Genomic DNA, 16,925 nt, shown 5'->3' on the forward strand with positions numbered 1-16,925 from the left:
TCAGCTGACATTCCCATCACTGCTGTTTTATTTTCTCACTCATAAACATCATCTTACATTATGCTGAAGGCGTTTGGCTTGGACCTCAGAGCACGTCTGCGGCTCTGCCATGTGTCGCAGACAGCGCTGCATTGTTCAATGTTTCACTGGTGCCAAGAGAACACACTGGGAGCCCTGGGGTGTGAGCCATGCACTTCCTTAGCCTGGCCAGGGGGATATGTACAGAAATGACAACCCCCCCCCAGGCTGGGCCTGTAATCACGTCATAGCGTGCCCTATGCACCAACATCATGTGGGGTCATCTGGCCGTACACATTAATCATAGGAGTCACACCAGGGCCCAGCTAATGACCGTGACATGCGGAATAACACTCCACACGCCTACTGACCTCACACACTATGGTGATTTATGGGTGTGCAGGGAAATGTGTGTTACCAAATACCAGGCAAAGTGCAGACGCAGCAAAACAAAAACAAGCAAACAAAACCTCTTGTATCAATTTCAATTTTTTTTTTACTTATAGGATGTTTTAGTTTCATTTGTGTTTCTATGCAATTAAATACTTGTTTCCTATATTTGTTAGTTAATTCATTATTCTTAATAGATTTCAGCTTATTTTTTTTTTTTTTCTAAATTCACCAACTTTCATTTCAACAGTCATACTACTATTTATCTTTTTTTTGCCCCTTAAATGCATGTATTATTATTATTTTGTTTTTTTGTCCTTTATACAGTACATTTAGGCTCCATGCACACTAGGAGCTTAAAAAAACGATAGCAAACTCTGAATAAGACAGATAGCTGGGGGGTGTGGCTGGGATGTGAGAGGACGCATCTCACAGAGGCTCCTGGAATCCTGTCGCTTTATTCTGGCTCTGGGGAGCCCATCAGCGCCATCCTACTCCGCAAACAGCTTCCCCCGCTGTGGGGATCGAGTCCATCGCTGCCTATGCCATCTAGGCGCATATTGGCACTGAAACAACCTCCTGGTAGGTCCTGGAGCTCACCGCCAGCTACATGCAGCGCGGCCATATTGCATCCACGTGTTCCTCCCCGGACATCAGTAGCGGTGCAGATGGAGGAAGTAAATGCGCCCAACATGGCATCTGATCTGGGAGAGTGGAGCCCCGCAGCCTCCTGCAATGCCACCACAGGAATCTGCTAGATCAGCCATCCTGGCGGCCATAAAGGCAAGTAAAACCACGCTTATGTCCCAGATAGACTCCCTGGCGAAAGAATGTGGCCTAATCAGACAGGAATTTAATAAAATCAGGGGCCTGGGGCACTGCTGCATCCCACATTTCAGATGTGGAGGACATCACCTCCTCTCACACTACCACTGCTCTGGCTGAGCTAAACTGCACTGTGCATGCTGAAAATAGGTTCTGCCACAATAATGTGCAGGTGGTGGGCCTTCCTGAGGGGCAGAGGGAGATCAGCCTGTCATATTTACCGAAAACTTGTTTAAGCTAACATTAAACCTACAAGTCTCCCAAATGTATAAGGTGGGAAGAGCACACAGAGTCCCGACTGGCGCAAGACCTCTGGGCACTCCTCATTGTCCATTCCTGGTTAGGTTGCTTAACATTCAGGACAGGGACCTGATCCTGGCGGAGGCTCAGAAGCAATAACAGGTGCGCTATGAAAATACGGTGCTGTGTTTCTTCACAGATTTCTCCCCAAAGCTACAGAAATGCAGAAGATCCTTTATAGATGTGAAGAGAAGGCTCAGGGAAAAAGCTCTGCAATATAGTATGCTCTACCCAGGCAAGTTGAGAGGTATACATAATGGTGCTGCTCACTACTTTGAGAATCCCACTTTGGCTGCTGATTAGCTCGATTTCTTGCACTGATATGGCTCTGTGGGGTTTAATTGAGTTCTGCTGGCTCCTAAGATGCTGAAGTCAAGCCAACCTCCTTTGCTAGGTTTCCTGACCACAACATCAACCGAGCTTAACCTCTGCTTGAAGACGAGGAGCCACAATTCCTGCAGGTTCTCTTTAAAGGTTGTTTGTGAGTGCCAGTTTGCTGATGCTTTGACTTTCTATACGACTTCTTTTTTCCCCCCCTTTTTTTTGCCTGTGATTGCTACAGTACTGCTCTTTGATCCACTATTATACCTCCCAATGGCCTTTGGACCCTGGATTTACTCATTTAAACCATGTAATCCCAACTTTGGATTGTCTCGTAGCATGTCAGAGGCTTAAACTCTAAGTTTAAAAGGGCACTTTTCCTGCAATACCTTTAGTCCCATACCCGCATGTGGTTCTACTACAAGAAACTCATCTATTGGGCAACAAAATATTGTCTATGAAAAGGAACTGGTATTTCTGACCCTGTGGGAAGATACAGTATCTCACAAAAGTGAGTAAACCCCATATAGTTTTGTAAATATTTTTTTATATCTTTTCATGTGACAGCACTGAAGAAATTACACTTTGCTACAATGTAAAGTAGTGAGTGTACAGCTTGTATAACAGTGTAAATTTGCTGTCCCCTCAAAAAAACTCAACACAATGTCTAAACTGATGGCAACAAAAGTGAGTACACCCCTAAGTGAAAATGTCCAAATTGGGCACAATTAACCATTTTCCCTCCCCGGTGTCATGTGACTTGTCAGTGTTACAAGGTCCCAGGTGTGAATGGGGAGCAGATGTGTTAAATTTGGTGTTATACTCTCATTCTCTCATACTGATCACTGGAAGTTTAACATGGCACCTCATGGCAAAGAACTCTTGGAGGATCTGAAAAAAAGAATTGTTGCTCTGCATAAAGATGGCCTAGGCTATAAGAAGATTGCCAAGACCCTGAAACTGAGCTGCAGCACAGTGGCCAAGACCATACAGCAGTTTAACAGGACAGGTACAATACTCAGAACAGGCCTTGCCATGGTCGAACAAAGAAGTTGAGTGCACATGCTCAGCATCATATTCAGAGGTTGTCTTTGGGAAATAGACATTTGAGTGCTGCCAGAATTGCTACAGAGGTTGAAGGGGTAGGGGGTCAGCCTGTCAGTGCTCAGACCATACGTCGCACACTGAATCAAATTGGTCTGCATGGCAGTTGTCCCAGAAGCAGGCCAGTTCTAAAGTTGATGCACAAGAAAGCCTACAAACAGTTTGCTGAAGACAAGCAGACTAAGGACATGGACTACTGGAACCATGTCCTGTGGTCTGATGAGACCAAGATAAACCTATTTGGTTCAGATGGTGTCAAGTGTGTGTGTGGCGGCAACCAGGTGAGGAGTACAAAGACAAGTGTGTCTTGCCCAAGGTCAAGCATGGCAGTGGGAGTGTCATGGCCTGGGGCTTAATGAGTGCTGCTGGCACTGGGGAGCTACAGTTCATTGAGGGAACCATGAATGCAAACATGTACTGTGACATACGGAAGCAGAGCATGATCCCCTCCGCTCATAGACTGGGCTGCAGGGTAGTATTTCAACATGATATTGACCCCAAACACACCTCCAAGATGATCACTGCCTTGCTAAAGAAGCTGAGAATAAAGGTGATGGATTTGCCAAGCATGTCTCCAGACCTGTGGGGCATCCTCAAAAGGAAGGTGGAGGAGCGCAAGGTCTCTAACATCCACCAGCTCCGTGATGTCGTCATGGAGGAGTGGAAGAGGACTCCAGTGGCAGCCTGTGAAGCTCTGGTGAAATTCATGCCCAAGAAGGTCAAGGCAGTGCTGGAACATAATGGTGGTCACATAAAATATTGACACTTTGGGCCCAATTTGGACATTTTCACTTAGGGGTGTACTCACTTTTGTTGCCAGTGGTTTAGACATTAATGGTGGTGTGTTGAGTTATTTTGAGGGGACAGCAAATTTACACTGTTTATACAAGCTGTACACTCACTACTTTACATTGTAGCAAAGTGTCATTTCTTCAGTATTGTCACATGAAAAGATATAATAAAATTTTTACAAAAATGTGAGGGGTGTACTCACTTTTGTGAGATACTGTATGTGGCTGTTGTCTTTGAAATTAACACACATAAGTTAGTGGTGATCAATATAAATGTGCCTCCTCCTTTCCAAAAAAACATCCTGTACATAATTTTGGATAAGTTGGCTCACCTTATGCCTCTAAAGTTGCTTATTGCGGAGGACTTTTAATAACATACTGGATTTTTCTCTAGATACATCTAATCCCAATAGGGTTCCGAATTTGAAACTCTCAAATTGGGCGGATTCGGCCTAGCTTACCTAGACTTGGCAGTGAAAACACTCTGCGCTGAAACAATACTTGTTCCTCTCTACTGGCTTTCATTCATCATCAAGAATAGATATGGCCTTTGCTAATTCGGCCTTGCTACCCTGGGTCATGAAAGCCACATATCTTGCCGGAGGCATTTCTGACCATGTACCTCTTCAAATTACATTGCAGTTGCCTGATCATAGTACTCCTCATGCATAGCACCTTCAGCCTGGCTGGACAGAGGAGCCTGAGGCCAAATGGTAGTGACAGTGCGGTTAGCTTCTGTACTGGCTGACCAATATTGACTGCTCCACCCCACAAGTTGTTTGGGATTCATTTAAGGCTGTTGCGGGGAGAGAATATATTTCAGCCATTAAGGCAGCTAGAACTAACCAGAATAACATAGTGCAGACGCTGCAGGAGAAGGAGCGCATCCCTCCCCGGCTTTGTTGACTGCAAGCATGGCAGGCTTGGAGGGATGTAGCCCTACAACTCTCTAACTAAATGCAATGTATTGCTCAGAAGTGTGTTGAACGTTTATTGAACAAGGGGACAAAAATGGGAAATTGCTCGCCCTACTAACCGCAGAAATTCAGGCACCCACAGTAATTCCTTGTGTGTATGCCCCTGATGGGAGCCTTCAGACCACTGAAGGGGAAGTCCTTCAGACATTTGTGGACTTTAATAAATCTCTATATTCTCCCCTACCAGCAGTTGATGTCGCAAACCTATTAGAGCTTTTGAATGAGGTTCATGTGGTTCTTTTGGCCAAACCGGATAAAGACCCAATAAAATGTGAATCATAAAGGCCCATTTCCCTCCTCATTATGGACCTGAAAATACTGACCAAGGTATTGGCCACTAGACTTACCAAAGTTTTGTATCTCCTAGTATCCCCTGACCAGACGGGCTTAATGCCGGCCAAGGCCACAGACATTAATTTACGGAGGGTTTATACTCATACTGAGCTCCATTCTGACTCCCCAGACAATCAAGCTATGGTCTTTTTTAGACCTAGAAAAAGTGTTTGATTCAGTGGACTGGACCTATATGTGGGTAGTACTGACCCCAATGGGTTTTGGCGAAGTTCTTCTATATTGGATACAGTTACTATATGACAATCCGGTGGCGGATATCAAAACAGGGGACAGACTGTCGGGATATTTTGCAGTTGGTCGTGGTACCAGGCAGGGCTGCCCCTTGTTACCGGTGATATTTGAATTATTGATGGAGCCTATAGCCATTGTGCTCCGATCCTCCGCTGTGGTACGTGGCATACAGGTAGGCAGCTTAGATTGAAAGACTGCATTATATGCTGACCTGGTACTATTCTTAGGGGACTTGGGTGCATCCTTAACCTCTGCATTGACCAATTGGAATTGGGTAGCTTCCTTTTCTGGTCTACGGGTTAATTGTCACAAGTCTAAAGTCCTTCCCGGGGTCGGGTGGGTGGGGCAGTACTCTACAAATCTTCCTTTTCAATGGCTTAGTCAGGTGAAATACTTGGGGCCCAACATTACAAACTCTGTATCTGATTTTATCAGGCTAAACATTTCCCCTCTCATTGCCCACTTTAAACAACACATTAATGCCTGGAAAAATCTCCCATTGTCCTTGATAGGCAAAATCAATTTAATTAGAAAGACGTTCCTTCCTTTATTATTTTATCTATTTTATCTAATCAGAAATTCCACCGGTGTGGATCCTAAAGTCCTCTTTAACTCGTTAAACAGTCTGATCTCTGATTTTCTGTGGCAAGAAGGTACTCCCAGAATTAAATTAACCATATTGCAGCAGCCTTGGAAAGAAGGGGGCCTGGCCATGCCAAATTTTTATATAAGTACCGTATTTATCGGCGTATAACACTCACTTTTTCCCCTTGAAAATAGGGGGCAAATCGTGTGTGCGTGTTATGCGCCGATATTGTACCTAGCTGCCTCAGAGGGGAAGGGGGGGGGCTCCTGGACCGGCTCTTAGGATAGACGTCACATGTCCTAGCATTGGACCAGTGTTCTGTCTATCAAAAGAGCCGGACAAGGAGAAGGGACAGTGTGTGACTGCGAGCACCGAGTACACAGGAGATCCCTCTGAAATTCGGCACAGATCAGGCTGCAATGATGGACAATGGTGAGGCTGCATATGGGTACAGATCAAGCTGCATTGGTGGGCAGTGGTGAGGCTGCATATAGGCACAGATCAAGCTGCAATGGTGAGTTCTTTATTTAAAATGTAAGTTTTTTTTCCTGAAGCTTCCTTCATAAAATTAAGGTGCGTGTTATACGCTGATAAATGCGGTACTTCCTAGATGGACAGCTGGTATTTGCACATAGGTGGCTGACTAGTCCCTATGATGATGCAACAGTTGTTCTTGAGGCAGCAATAGTGGGCTCTTATGAGGCATTAACTCATTTGGTTTATAGAGGCACTAGATCTCCCCATAGTAAAACCATCTCTATGCGCTTGTTTCTTTGAGCCTGGAAGGAAGCTCATGGAGTTGCATTTGGAGGCCCATGTTCTCCATCGCCCCACACTCCGCTGTGGAAGAACCCCATCTAGCCAAACTTTTCTGGGTTTGAAGAGCCAGTATTTTGGACTATGTTTGGAGTTCATGTAGCACTATCCCCATAGGGCTTGCTGCGTTTCCACGCCTCCACTATCTGCTACACGAAACGATGTACAGGTACGTTGTTTCGTGTAACAGAGCCGATCTGCCGCAGTATAACTATAGTGGCTGGTCGGCAAGTGGTTAAGAAACTTGCAAATATTGCGCATAATGGAAGGCCTAGAACATTTGAGGAGTTAAAATCCCTGTTCAATTAGCCAGATACCCAGTTTTTCAGATTCATATAATTATGACATGTCTATCAGTGGCAGTATGGGTGTTCTCTAGTGTCAATCTCCCCCTCAGATTAAGAGGCCCTGCTGAGAGATGAGGATCTGGTTAAACTTCTGTCAGTTCTGTATAAATGTATTTTTCCTGAGACCATCAAACTAACTACTCAGTGCTTGTAAAGCCAAGTGGGTGGCAGTTGTACCAGATTTGGATGGGGAAGGCTGGGAGGAGGTATGGGAAGCTCCATTCACTAGGCAAAAATCAGCTAGAGACCACCCTATCCATTATAAATTCCTGCATCATAGTTACTTGACACTTGCTAAGTTAGGAAAGATCTTTGGCACTGTCCCCTCCTCTTGCTGGCCTTGCACTGCTCCCGAAGCAGATTTTTCTGCATATTTTCTGGGATTGTGCTCCCATTAAAATCTATTTTAATGATTCCCTTTTAGTCCCTTTGTGAAAACAGTCTGCTGGGCACAGTTGAGGAGCTAGCCTCCATTAGAGCCATACGCACCTTGCTTACTCTCCTGCTGTATTATGCTAGTGTAGCAGGTTTTGTCTGCCATTGTTACCGGTTACCTCTCCAGCATCGCAAGAAATGCCTATTAGCGCTGTCTTGACGCCAGCTGACACTAGCAAATGCTTCCTGATGCTTGAATACACTGTAACACTGAAAACTGTGCTGGAACCTCAACTTTAATTCAGAAGATCCAGGACTGTAGAATACTTGACTCCTGACACCGCTTTGCTTAAAAGTTAGTGAATAGCTCTCTCCAGCCCTGCGCTGGCTTGAGGTAGCTCTTTGTAAATTCCTGTGCTGCTACAACTTTCAACTGGTACACTCCACACTGTACACTGACTCTTCAGGGCCCAAACTGCAAGTTTGGCAAAGGTAAAGGCACCCCCTTTACAGCTAGCTGACACTTGGATCCCAGAACCTTCTCCGGAGTGGTCCCCTCTGACACTAGGCAGACCCCCAGTGGCAATCTGCAGTACTCACGACCTTTGTAGGCTTTCCTGGGACTGGACCCCTCTCTCTCTCCGCTGGTTCTCGGCACACCGGATCCCCTTCAGCTCAACTCAGCACCCTCTGGATTCTCAGGCAGCACCCAGAGACATCCGCTTCCTTTGACAGGAGCAGAGACAGCCGTCCTCTACCTCCTGGGACTCTGCTTCCCGCCAAAGACAATGAGTCATGCACTCCCTTCAAACTTATACCCACTCCCAGAATCCTCTGCGACAGAATCTGCCTTCTGGGGTAGTTACAAGCCTGAATGTGTCCCTGATTGGGTTTCCTCCACTGCCCTATGAGAAGCCTTTCACAAAGCCAGTAGGGGGGACTCCCCTCTCAGCAGACACACCTGGAAGCCATGACAACCTACCTGACAAAAATAAATCATGACTCTACTGTTAGGCAGACAAAGCCCACTCTATTTTACCTAGCCCCTACCTATAGGGTGCTACACTAGAAAGCAAATATTCCTCTCTTGGAAGAAAACTACTGCTCCTACTATTAAATCCTAAGGCAAAAGGCATTGGTTAATAAGGTTGTTACACTCCATAAAGCTACTTATATTAGTAGGGGAGTACCGCATAAGTTTGAGAAGGTATGGGGGGGGGGGGGTAATGGGTGGACTCTCCATATATGGTTTCAGATTGAAGAAATGGTATGTACCTTGTCATTGCCTTCATTGACCTCCATTTTTTTAATGATCTTACACTGTAGTTTTTTCAGGACATAGAACTGTAATAGATGCTATGATCTGTTGGTACATGCTCAGGGGTTGTTGGGAGGTGTGCTGAACCTGTATACTCCTTTGAGATAGAGTGTGCTGTACCAACTGCAGGTAAGGTGTTGTCACATTCCTTTTCTTTTTTTTTTTCTATATGTGTTTTTGTATTTTTCCTTTTATTTTTACATGGACCTACCTGTGATAATTTGTGTATACAGGCGAGTGAGTGGACCCTACCCCAAAGCACCACCCCCATGTTGAGGGCATGTGGCTCAGTATAGTTTAAGAGGGGGGTGCTTTGAGCAGGGAAGAGCAGCATCTGAACCCAGAGAAGCTGGAGGCTGATAGACAGGAGGTAATATGGGGCATTATGTGTATGAAAAAAGGTGCGCTGATCTGTGATTAAGCTGCTACCAGAAAAGTAATGATAAATGTGTAAATATGGATGGTGCGCTAAATCCAATAAAACATAAACAAATGAATGTGACCAAAACGAATATAATTATAAAAGTCCCAAAGTCCAAAGTGATGAAACGCCTTCGATTATAAATATGGTGACACATAAACAGGTGTAAATAAAGGTGATGTATCAAATAATGGTGTTGATATCCCTCCACCTGGTGAACTTCCTACTTACCCGGCGGATATTAGGTAAGTGCAAAATATAATGTTCCAAACAAAGACTCCTTGTGACCACACAAAAGAAATGTGCTCTTCATCATACGTGCAGAAACTAAGAAGGCCTCTTACCAGAACAATATGTAAATTGCACTCTGTAAAATCATAGGGATTATCAAACTGCTTCTCTCCATATAGATAGGTATGGCAGGTTCCCAAAGTTCAACAGGGCTCATATCATCCTCTCAGTTAAGGTAATTCGGATTTGCCAGGCACTGAACAAACTCCAATTCCAACTGGAACCGATATCGGGCTTGTTCATCATCAGTGCAAGGGGGACCTCCTCCACTTTACCTTTTCAACCAAACTCACTGAATGTGAGAGAGCACTACAGTGTTTCTCCCTCAGTTGGGCTCTGCTTCAGAAAAATTGATCCAGTTTTTGCCAACTATCTTTATTTCCATCACATAATTTCAATATGCTACAGATGAGGTGAATATCAGCAAGTACTGGTGTCCTCTTTTTCTGCAATTCACATCAATCTCTTTTTCCTTTGGGGGTAATTTACAATCTAATGCTCCTATTGCAGTTAAAGGGTGCCTACGGACAGGCTTTGGGGACATTCCAAAGAGGGGCATCTGCTTGTCCTGAATCTGTTCTCCCAAACATCAATATATTTGTCTTCTTCCCAATTTGGCCAAAGAATAGATGTGATGTACATACAGTGAAGTGATGTTCCATTTACAGATAGGAGAATTGTGAGCTATATTTCTTTTGATGGGAATAACTGGTTACTTGTACATTCAGGTTGCATTACTTGCTTTAATTGGACCATGTATGGCCAGCTCTACAGGTAGATTGTTGACTTGTCTTTGAACATCCATCCTCATCCGTCCTGCACCACCTAGTGAGCTGCTGATCCAACAATGTAGGGTGCATATTTTGGTGTCCAGATACTTCACTGCCTGCATGCTTGCCACAGATCAGCAGCTCACTTAAAACTTAAAGGGTAGCTCCACTTTCGTGGGGAATAAAATAGCAAATAAAGAAAAAATAATATAGCGTATACAATTGCGACACAAATCATATTGTAATTAAATGTTATTAAAAAGTACCTTTCCTTTTCAATCTGCAGCTGTTGTAATTTTCAGAAATCGCAATGCAATATGGCTACCTGGAGCTTTTCTGTACACAGAATGTGTACTGACCACACCCCAGAAACATAATTTCCCACTTGTGTGATTGGCTCACCAATTTTCCCAGAAGTCTGCTCAAGATACAAGTCAGATTTCTGGCATCCCCTGCAATAAAAATGTCATTTTTGATGAGATTCTCCCAATAGAACACGTCTAAAGGGATGCAGGCCCAGCAGCTTTCCGGATTAGAGCCCTACAGCTGCCACAGCTGACAGATAATTATGAAACCACTCTCATTTGACCCGCTCAGCACAGAGGCACAGTGTAATGCCCCGTACACACGTGCAGATTATCTGCAGACTTTTGTCTGCAGACTTACCTTTTCCATGTAGTGCAAGGGCCTGCCGGATTGCATACAAATTAAAAGTGTTTAGGTTTGACCTCATATTATATGGTTTTGGTAAGTCTGCAGACAAAAGTCTGCAGATAATCTGCACGTGTGTATGGGGCATAACAGACAATGATTTCTTCAGGATAACAAAAGGTAGGTATCTGCAACAAAATTTGTTAAAATCCTTGTAATGTACGGAGATCACCCAGAGGGGAATGTTTTTTTCTCAACAAAAGTGGGGTTACTCTTTAAGCAGCTATGAGAATGAAAGATCCAAAGCTTAAACTTTCACAAATAAGGGTTCGTGTGCTTACAGATTTCTTTTAAAGTAGATGTAAGCCCAATTGCTAAAATTGCATATAATTTAATTTCCGAAGTAATTTTCAATATTTTCAAATATGCTGTCTTACATGAAATAATGTCTGATGGTCCTCCTATTAAAGTCCATGCCCAAGCACTTCCTGTTAAAGAGTGACCAAGCTCCTTCCCTGTTTCCCAGTTGTGCTCCTGTAATGTCTCCCAGTCACACACATGGAGACTACAAGTGGCCATTTCAACTCCTATTACTCAGACATGTTCCTCTGTTGACACCCTTAGTAAATCCACCCTGAGAAATGTCACTCAGTCATCATTGGAGTGCATGTAGATGGGAAGTGGCTGCAAAGAGGCCACAGAACATCTGCAGCACTAAAATACAACCAAGAATACAAAAATTGTGAAAATAGGACTTTTTTTGTAATGACAGTGTCTTAGATAATCTACTTTAATCTAGCATTATGATTATATTTTGTTAGAGAAACTTTTTGCCTTATTCTGCAAAACTATTGGCTGGCTAAACGGTCCTTACACTGCTTACTTAGCTGTTCAGTTTTTTTTTTGCAAAAGTCAATGTGTGCTTGACGTTATAGACTCATGTAAATAATTCCACCCAGGAAAGTATCAGCTAAGCCTCTGTGGTTAAGGAGGATCCTGACGTGAAAGGCTGATTCAGCTGACGGAGATCAGGTGGAGGGTGGGATGTCGTTCTGTCCTCTGGTGACTCCACTGTAAGGAAATCTCAATTGAGTCACCAGGGAGTTCTCCTTTCACATCCGAGGGATCTCCCAAAATCGTCTCATCCATTGACCACATGTTCCTCTCCCAGCTGAACCCAGCCACCTTGTGGTAGAGTGCTTTCCAGTAATCTTGTGCATTCACGTCGGGGGGGAAGGACCTTCATTGCTGGATCTGTCCAGGCCAGTGGCGTCAGCAACGCAATTCATGTAAATAGATGAGGAAAGTAAGTCACTCCGACAGAGCTTCAATTACCTCATCTCAAAGTAGGTTTAACCCATACACCAAAAAGATTTGTTGTACTCAAATGGAGACCTTTTAAAAAGTTTAAAGTTTATTATAATAAATTGTTTTAATCAAAGTAAATCGACTTAAATTTAAGATGTGGCATCTTGACCTTTACATGTGAGCACAAGTGGGCATAAACATAATAAGCATCTCACCAGTGTCACAGTAAATTAAGAAAATATTTACTCTTTTAAGAACTGGTTACATGCCACTTATTCATTTTGAGATAAGTACTAAAACTCTATTAGAGATTGGCGGCTGTTTGGCTGGACAGGCTAGACAGGGCACCTAGCAGTAAAAACATGCTGTCAGTGGAAGGAATTATGCCCCATGGTTGGTGTCAGTGGAAAGAGATGTGCCCCATTGTTGGTGTCAATGGCAGGAAATATACCCCATTGTTGGTGTCAGTGGCATGAATAATGCCTCTAAGGCCGGATAAAGGCAAGCAGGCCAGTTGCGTCAAGGCAGGCAAAACAAGCAATTGCTTGGGGCCAAGAGCTGACCTGGGGCGCCAAGACCCAAGACACAGATTGACATTATCTCAAAAACCCAAAACACAAACGGCGCGGCCGCGTGCAGCGCCTCACACACACAGGCCTAACAACACACAGCCGGCCTGTGACAGCGGAGGAGCGGCACGACGTCACGCGGCGCCGGCTCGCTAGGGCCAGGGGGAGAGTGCGCGGCGGCAGCACGCATCTGCGCAGTGTGCACCAGCCCCACCCCAGCCTAGGCAGCCTAAAGCGTGCGCGGGGGTGGCGCCACCCCACCAGGCCAGCGAACTTTGCCAGTGAGAGACACACCACGAGTCATCACATCCTCCTCACACACGTGGACCGGACCAGGCCAGCGATAGGTATGATCACACTGACAGTCTGTCACTCCATTTTTTCGTGCAAAAATTGGACCAATTGTCCAATTGGGAACAATACTGTATTATTTATATAAAGTGTGGGTGAACTTAAACTGTATGGCTATGATGTGGTTCCTGTAGGCTTTGGGTGTGTGCGGGGGGGCCTCCATGTCCATTTTGCTTGGGGCCCCCAAATTCCTTCAAACCGCCCTGAAGGCAAGTAAAGGGCCACATCGGCCCACAGGTTGGAGACCACTGATCTAGGTGAATTATGCTGCTTGCAGATCTGGCAAGCAGTCATTTAAGAGACTGACAGGGATGAAGTGGAAACATTGATTTTGCATTCAGTGCTAAGCACATCACTGGCCGGCTGATAGTTTTTTCAAATTTTGTTTGGGCAGTTTCTTCAAATATTACACAACCCCCATCCCAACACACAGAAACACTTACATATAGGCTTTGTAGTTATTGCCGATTTTCTGAATGCGGATGTCATATTTGGAGTCTATGAATGGCTCAGTGGTCACGTAGGTCTTCGCCATGGCCACGATACTAGCCATATCCTGAAAGTCATACTGATTATCCACTTTAACCTAAGGAAAAAAGAAAAGGAGGTAAGATGTGATATAACCCATAAATAATGGCAGAGATTCAGGTTAGCATCATCAGGGAGCAATGTGAATATGAGCAATGTGAATACTTGAATACAGCATCAACCGATCTTGATGGACGGCAGTTTCATCCTCTGTCACCCTTCACCAGATCTCTCTGATGTGATGTACCCACCCACATTTTGTTATTAAGAGTTTTGTATAGTCTGTTATTCTGTACTAGTTACCAATCAGCCCCACTGATATAGTGATTTATCTATGCCTTGTCTGAGGCTAAATGTTTACATTTCATTGTAAAAAACCCCCTTTTTTAGGAATTTACTAATAAAATTGTTTTTTAATACTTTTGTGCAGTTAAAGTCCTTGCCTTCCCAACCACTCCATATTCAGGTTAGCATCAGTTTAAAGACAGCCATACACGATTCGAATCTCATTCGGCTCAGCAGGGACCAGCCATGATTCAAACCATCTATGGGCGGGCTGATTGTACTTAAGTTGATTGATCGATCAACTTTTATACTACCAGCATGTTCATTTTTTTATGCGATTAGTGCTAGCAGAGATCGCCACTAGCAATAACCACTGTGTGTTCTCCTGGCCATGAGGACTTCCGGTGCCAACCTGTCAGGAGAATACAATGAGCTCCATGGGAGGGTGGAAAGAAAACCCATGATTGCAGGAAAGAAAATGGCTCCATCTATGGTCAGGTTTAGACCACAAGGGGGTACATGCTGATAGAAAATGTGATTTTCCAGGACAGTACTTAAGCCAGCCATAGATGGACTGATCTTTGTTCCTGCAAGCCCGGGTTGCAAGAAAGAAAATCGCTCGACTCCCCCTCCCCCACCCACGGTTGTTTTCTCCCAAAGGGGGAGCCTTTTGGCTGAGAGAACACACAGTGATTATTTCTAGCCACTATAAACTATGGCAATAATCACATGACAAATCAGACATGATGGTTGAACCCAAGTTGATCGATCAATCAACTTGGGTACGTTCAGCCTGCACATATAAATTTCGGCCAGTCCCTGCTCAACAGGCAGAGATTTGAATAGTCTATAACTGGCTTTAGGGAACGGCTCTCTAATAGGTCAAAACAAACAGAAATTATTACCCTATAAGGTTCTGACTTTTCCTTACTGTATAAAAGTTCTGTAGTGTGTAGTAGATCCCCAATCATAAAACGGAATCGCCTTTATATTTACTTTTGGTGAACCTGAAGCAGTCATGCACCAACAAAGCTCCAAAATGGTGACCCAGCAAATGTAACCTTCTTGCCAGCACCTTTAAAAAAGATCTAAACCCTAACTGGCTAAAGTCCTGTGCATCATAACCAATTAATTGACTTTTCTGTTTTTTTATAAAATACTCGTGTCCCCTTTTTTTTATCCCATTTAATATCTCAGTGATCCTGATCTGAGCCAAATTTTTTCTGTCTCTTCATGTCTACATGCACTCTGCTCAGCATAGGCTGCGCATCATTCCTCTGGACCATTGATGAGCTTGGGCGTGTTTGGACTAGGATCCAAACCCGCCAGGAAGCTGCTATCTGTACCGGCCAATCAGCTGTAGATGAGGTATTCCCCACCTCACAGTCGCACATATACATGCCCCTTGTATCCTAATCCGAACACACCCTAGCTCATCACTACTCTGGATTGGCTTCCTGATGGTGACAACTGTGGACCATGCCTGTGCCATGGGTGTCAACACAGCCAATTGTAGCCTCCACCTGGGGAGCATGTGACATGGTGCAGGAGCACAACAGAAAGCCAGTGGTCACTGCAGAAGAGGAAATTCCCAAACAAGGACCTTCTTGGCAGGGTATTACAAATTTTATTAGGATGGCTTCACACTTATCCATTGCAGTCACATGCAGTAAAGCACCATGCATTACTACAACACGTGGTAAAGCACAATCTGTGGTACATTGAGGTATAATTTATTTGGAATGGCACCCCATTACATCACTACAATAGTGGGCAACAATGGCACCCCATTACATCACTACAATAGTGGGCAACACAGCTGCACTGCAGTGCACCACAACACACATGCCATGCTGCTAAAGAAAAAAAAAAGGTCTGGTCTATTTACTTCTTTACTCAATTTGTATTTTTTATTTTATTTTTAAAGCTCTGCAGTGCAGTGCGCACATTTAAAACTAAGAGCAGGTGCAAACAAAAGTGAGCACACGAAAAATGAAGCAAACTTAAAGGTGCACAGGATGTACACATCATCTTCCTCTGAAGGAAAAGGACCCTGGCCCTGATCCTCTGGGGTGCAATACTCCTAATGGGGACTCGGTTACTTGTGGTCCACCCAGCCAAAACCTTGCGAACTCCATTTTCGGGGGTAACTGCCAAAGGTCTACCCAAGTACATGGTAGGGTTTCCCCAAAGGAAGACCCGATGGGAAGTGGAAGAACCTGTCCATAATGGCCACATGCCCTCCCTCCCTCCCAAGACTTTCAGGACAAGTCCAAGGACCGACGTCCTACTAATCAGGAGTGAGTAAATTTCCATATGCAGTGCAAAAAGTGCAAAGTGTACACACATAAGAAATGGATATGAGTAAAGGACAAGTGCTTCAGTGTCATAGTGATGTTTAATAATTGGCCTTCCGGCTGGTATAAAAATTTGTCCAGCCCAGGAGGCAGGTATAAAAAGAAGCGTGCAATGAGTGCTGTGACCAGGGTACAATTCTAAAAATCATTGTAAGCTCTCCCGCTGTGAATTTTTCTGGCACCCCTGGACTGCCACTCCAGGGGCACAAGCACCACAAGCTTTATTATGCAATGTTCCTCAAAGCGGAGTTCCACCTGTTTTGGTGTTTTTTAAAAGTCAGCAGTAGTCCAGCGATGCAGCCGGCGGGAGCCTCGGTTCTCTCCCTCTTCTACCCGCATCTCTAGTGTGGGCACCCGACTGGACAGCTTGTGGCTTCAGAGCAGGTTGCACACTGCCAAATCACATGCCAAATGTGGCATGTCAGGGGGTCAGGAGAACTTAAAGCGGATGTTCCACTTTTGAGGAGAACTCCGCTTTAACTCACCGTAACTCAGTGTGAATGGGCTCCTGATTATCTAAAACAACTAAAAACAACTTTTGAAACATGTTACAGCTTGTATGAGATTTTAGTGATTGGATTTACATCTATTGTAATGTGACAGCACGTCCACAAGCCAAGGCCTGACCAATGACTTATCAT

General features: G+C 44.4%; 1 protein-coding gene across 1 annotated transcript in view; it reads right to left on the bottom strand.

Moving 5' to 3' along the window:
* The window catches only part of SYN3 (synapsin III), a 594,890-nt gene that overhangs the window by 26,600 nt on the left and 551,365 nt on the right, over nucleotides 1-16,925 (bottom strand). Inside the window, exon 8 of the mRNA XM_082255354.1 lies at nucleotides 13,558-13,700. Within this exon, the coding sequence (XP_082111480.1) occupies nucleotides 13,558-13,700 (143 nt within the window). The remainder of the gene's footprint in view (nucleotides 1-13,557; nucleotides 13,701-16,925) is intronic.

This window comes from Pelophylax lessonae (genome assembly GCF_965119305.1).
Source record: "Pelophylax lessonae genome assembly, chromosome: 4".
Classification (NCBI taxonomy): domain Eukaryota; kingdom Metazoa; phylum Chordata; class Amphibia; order Anura; family Ranidae; genus Pelophylax; species Pelophylax lessonae.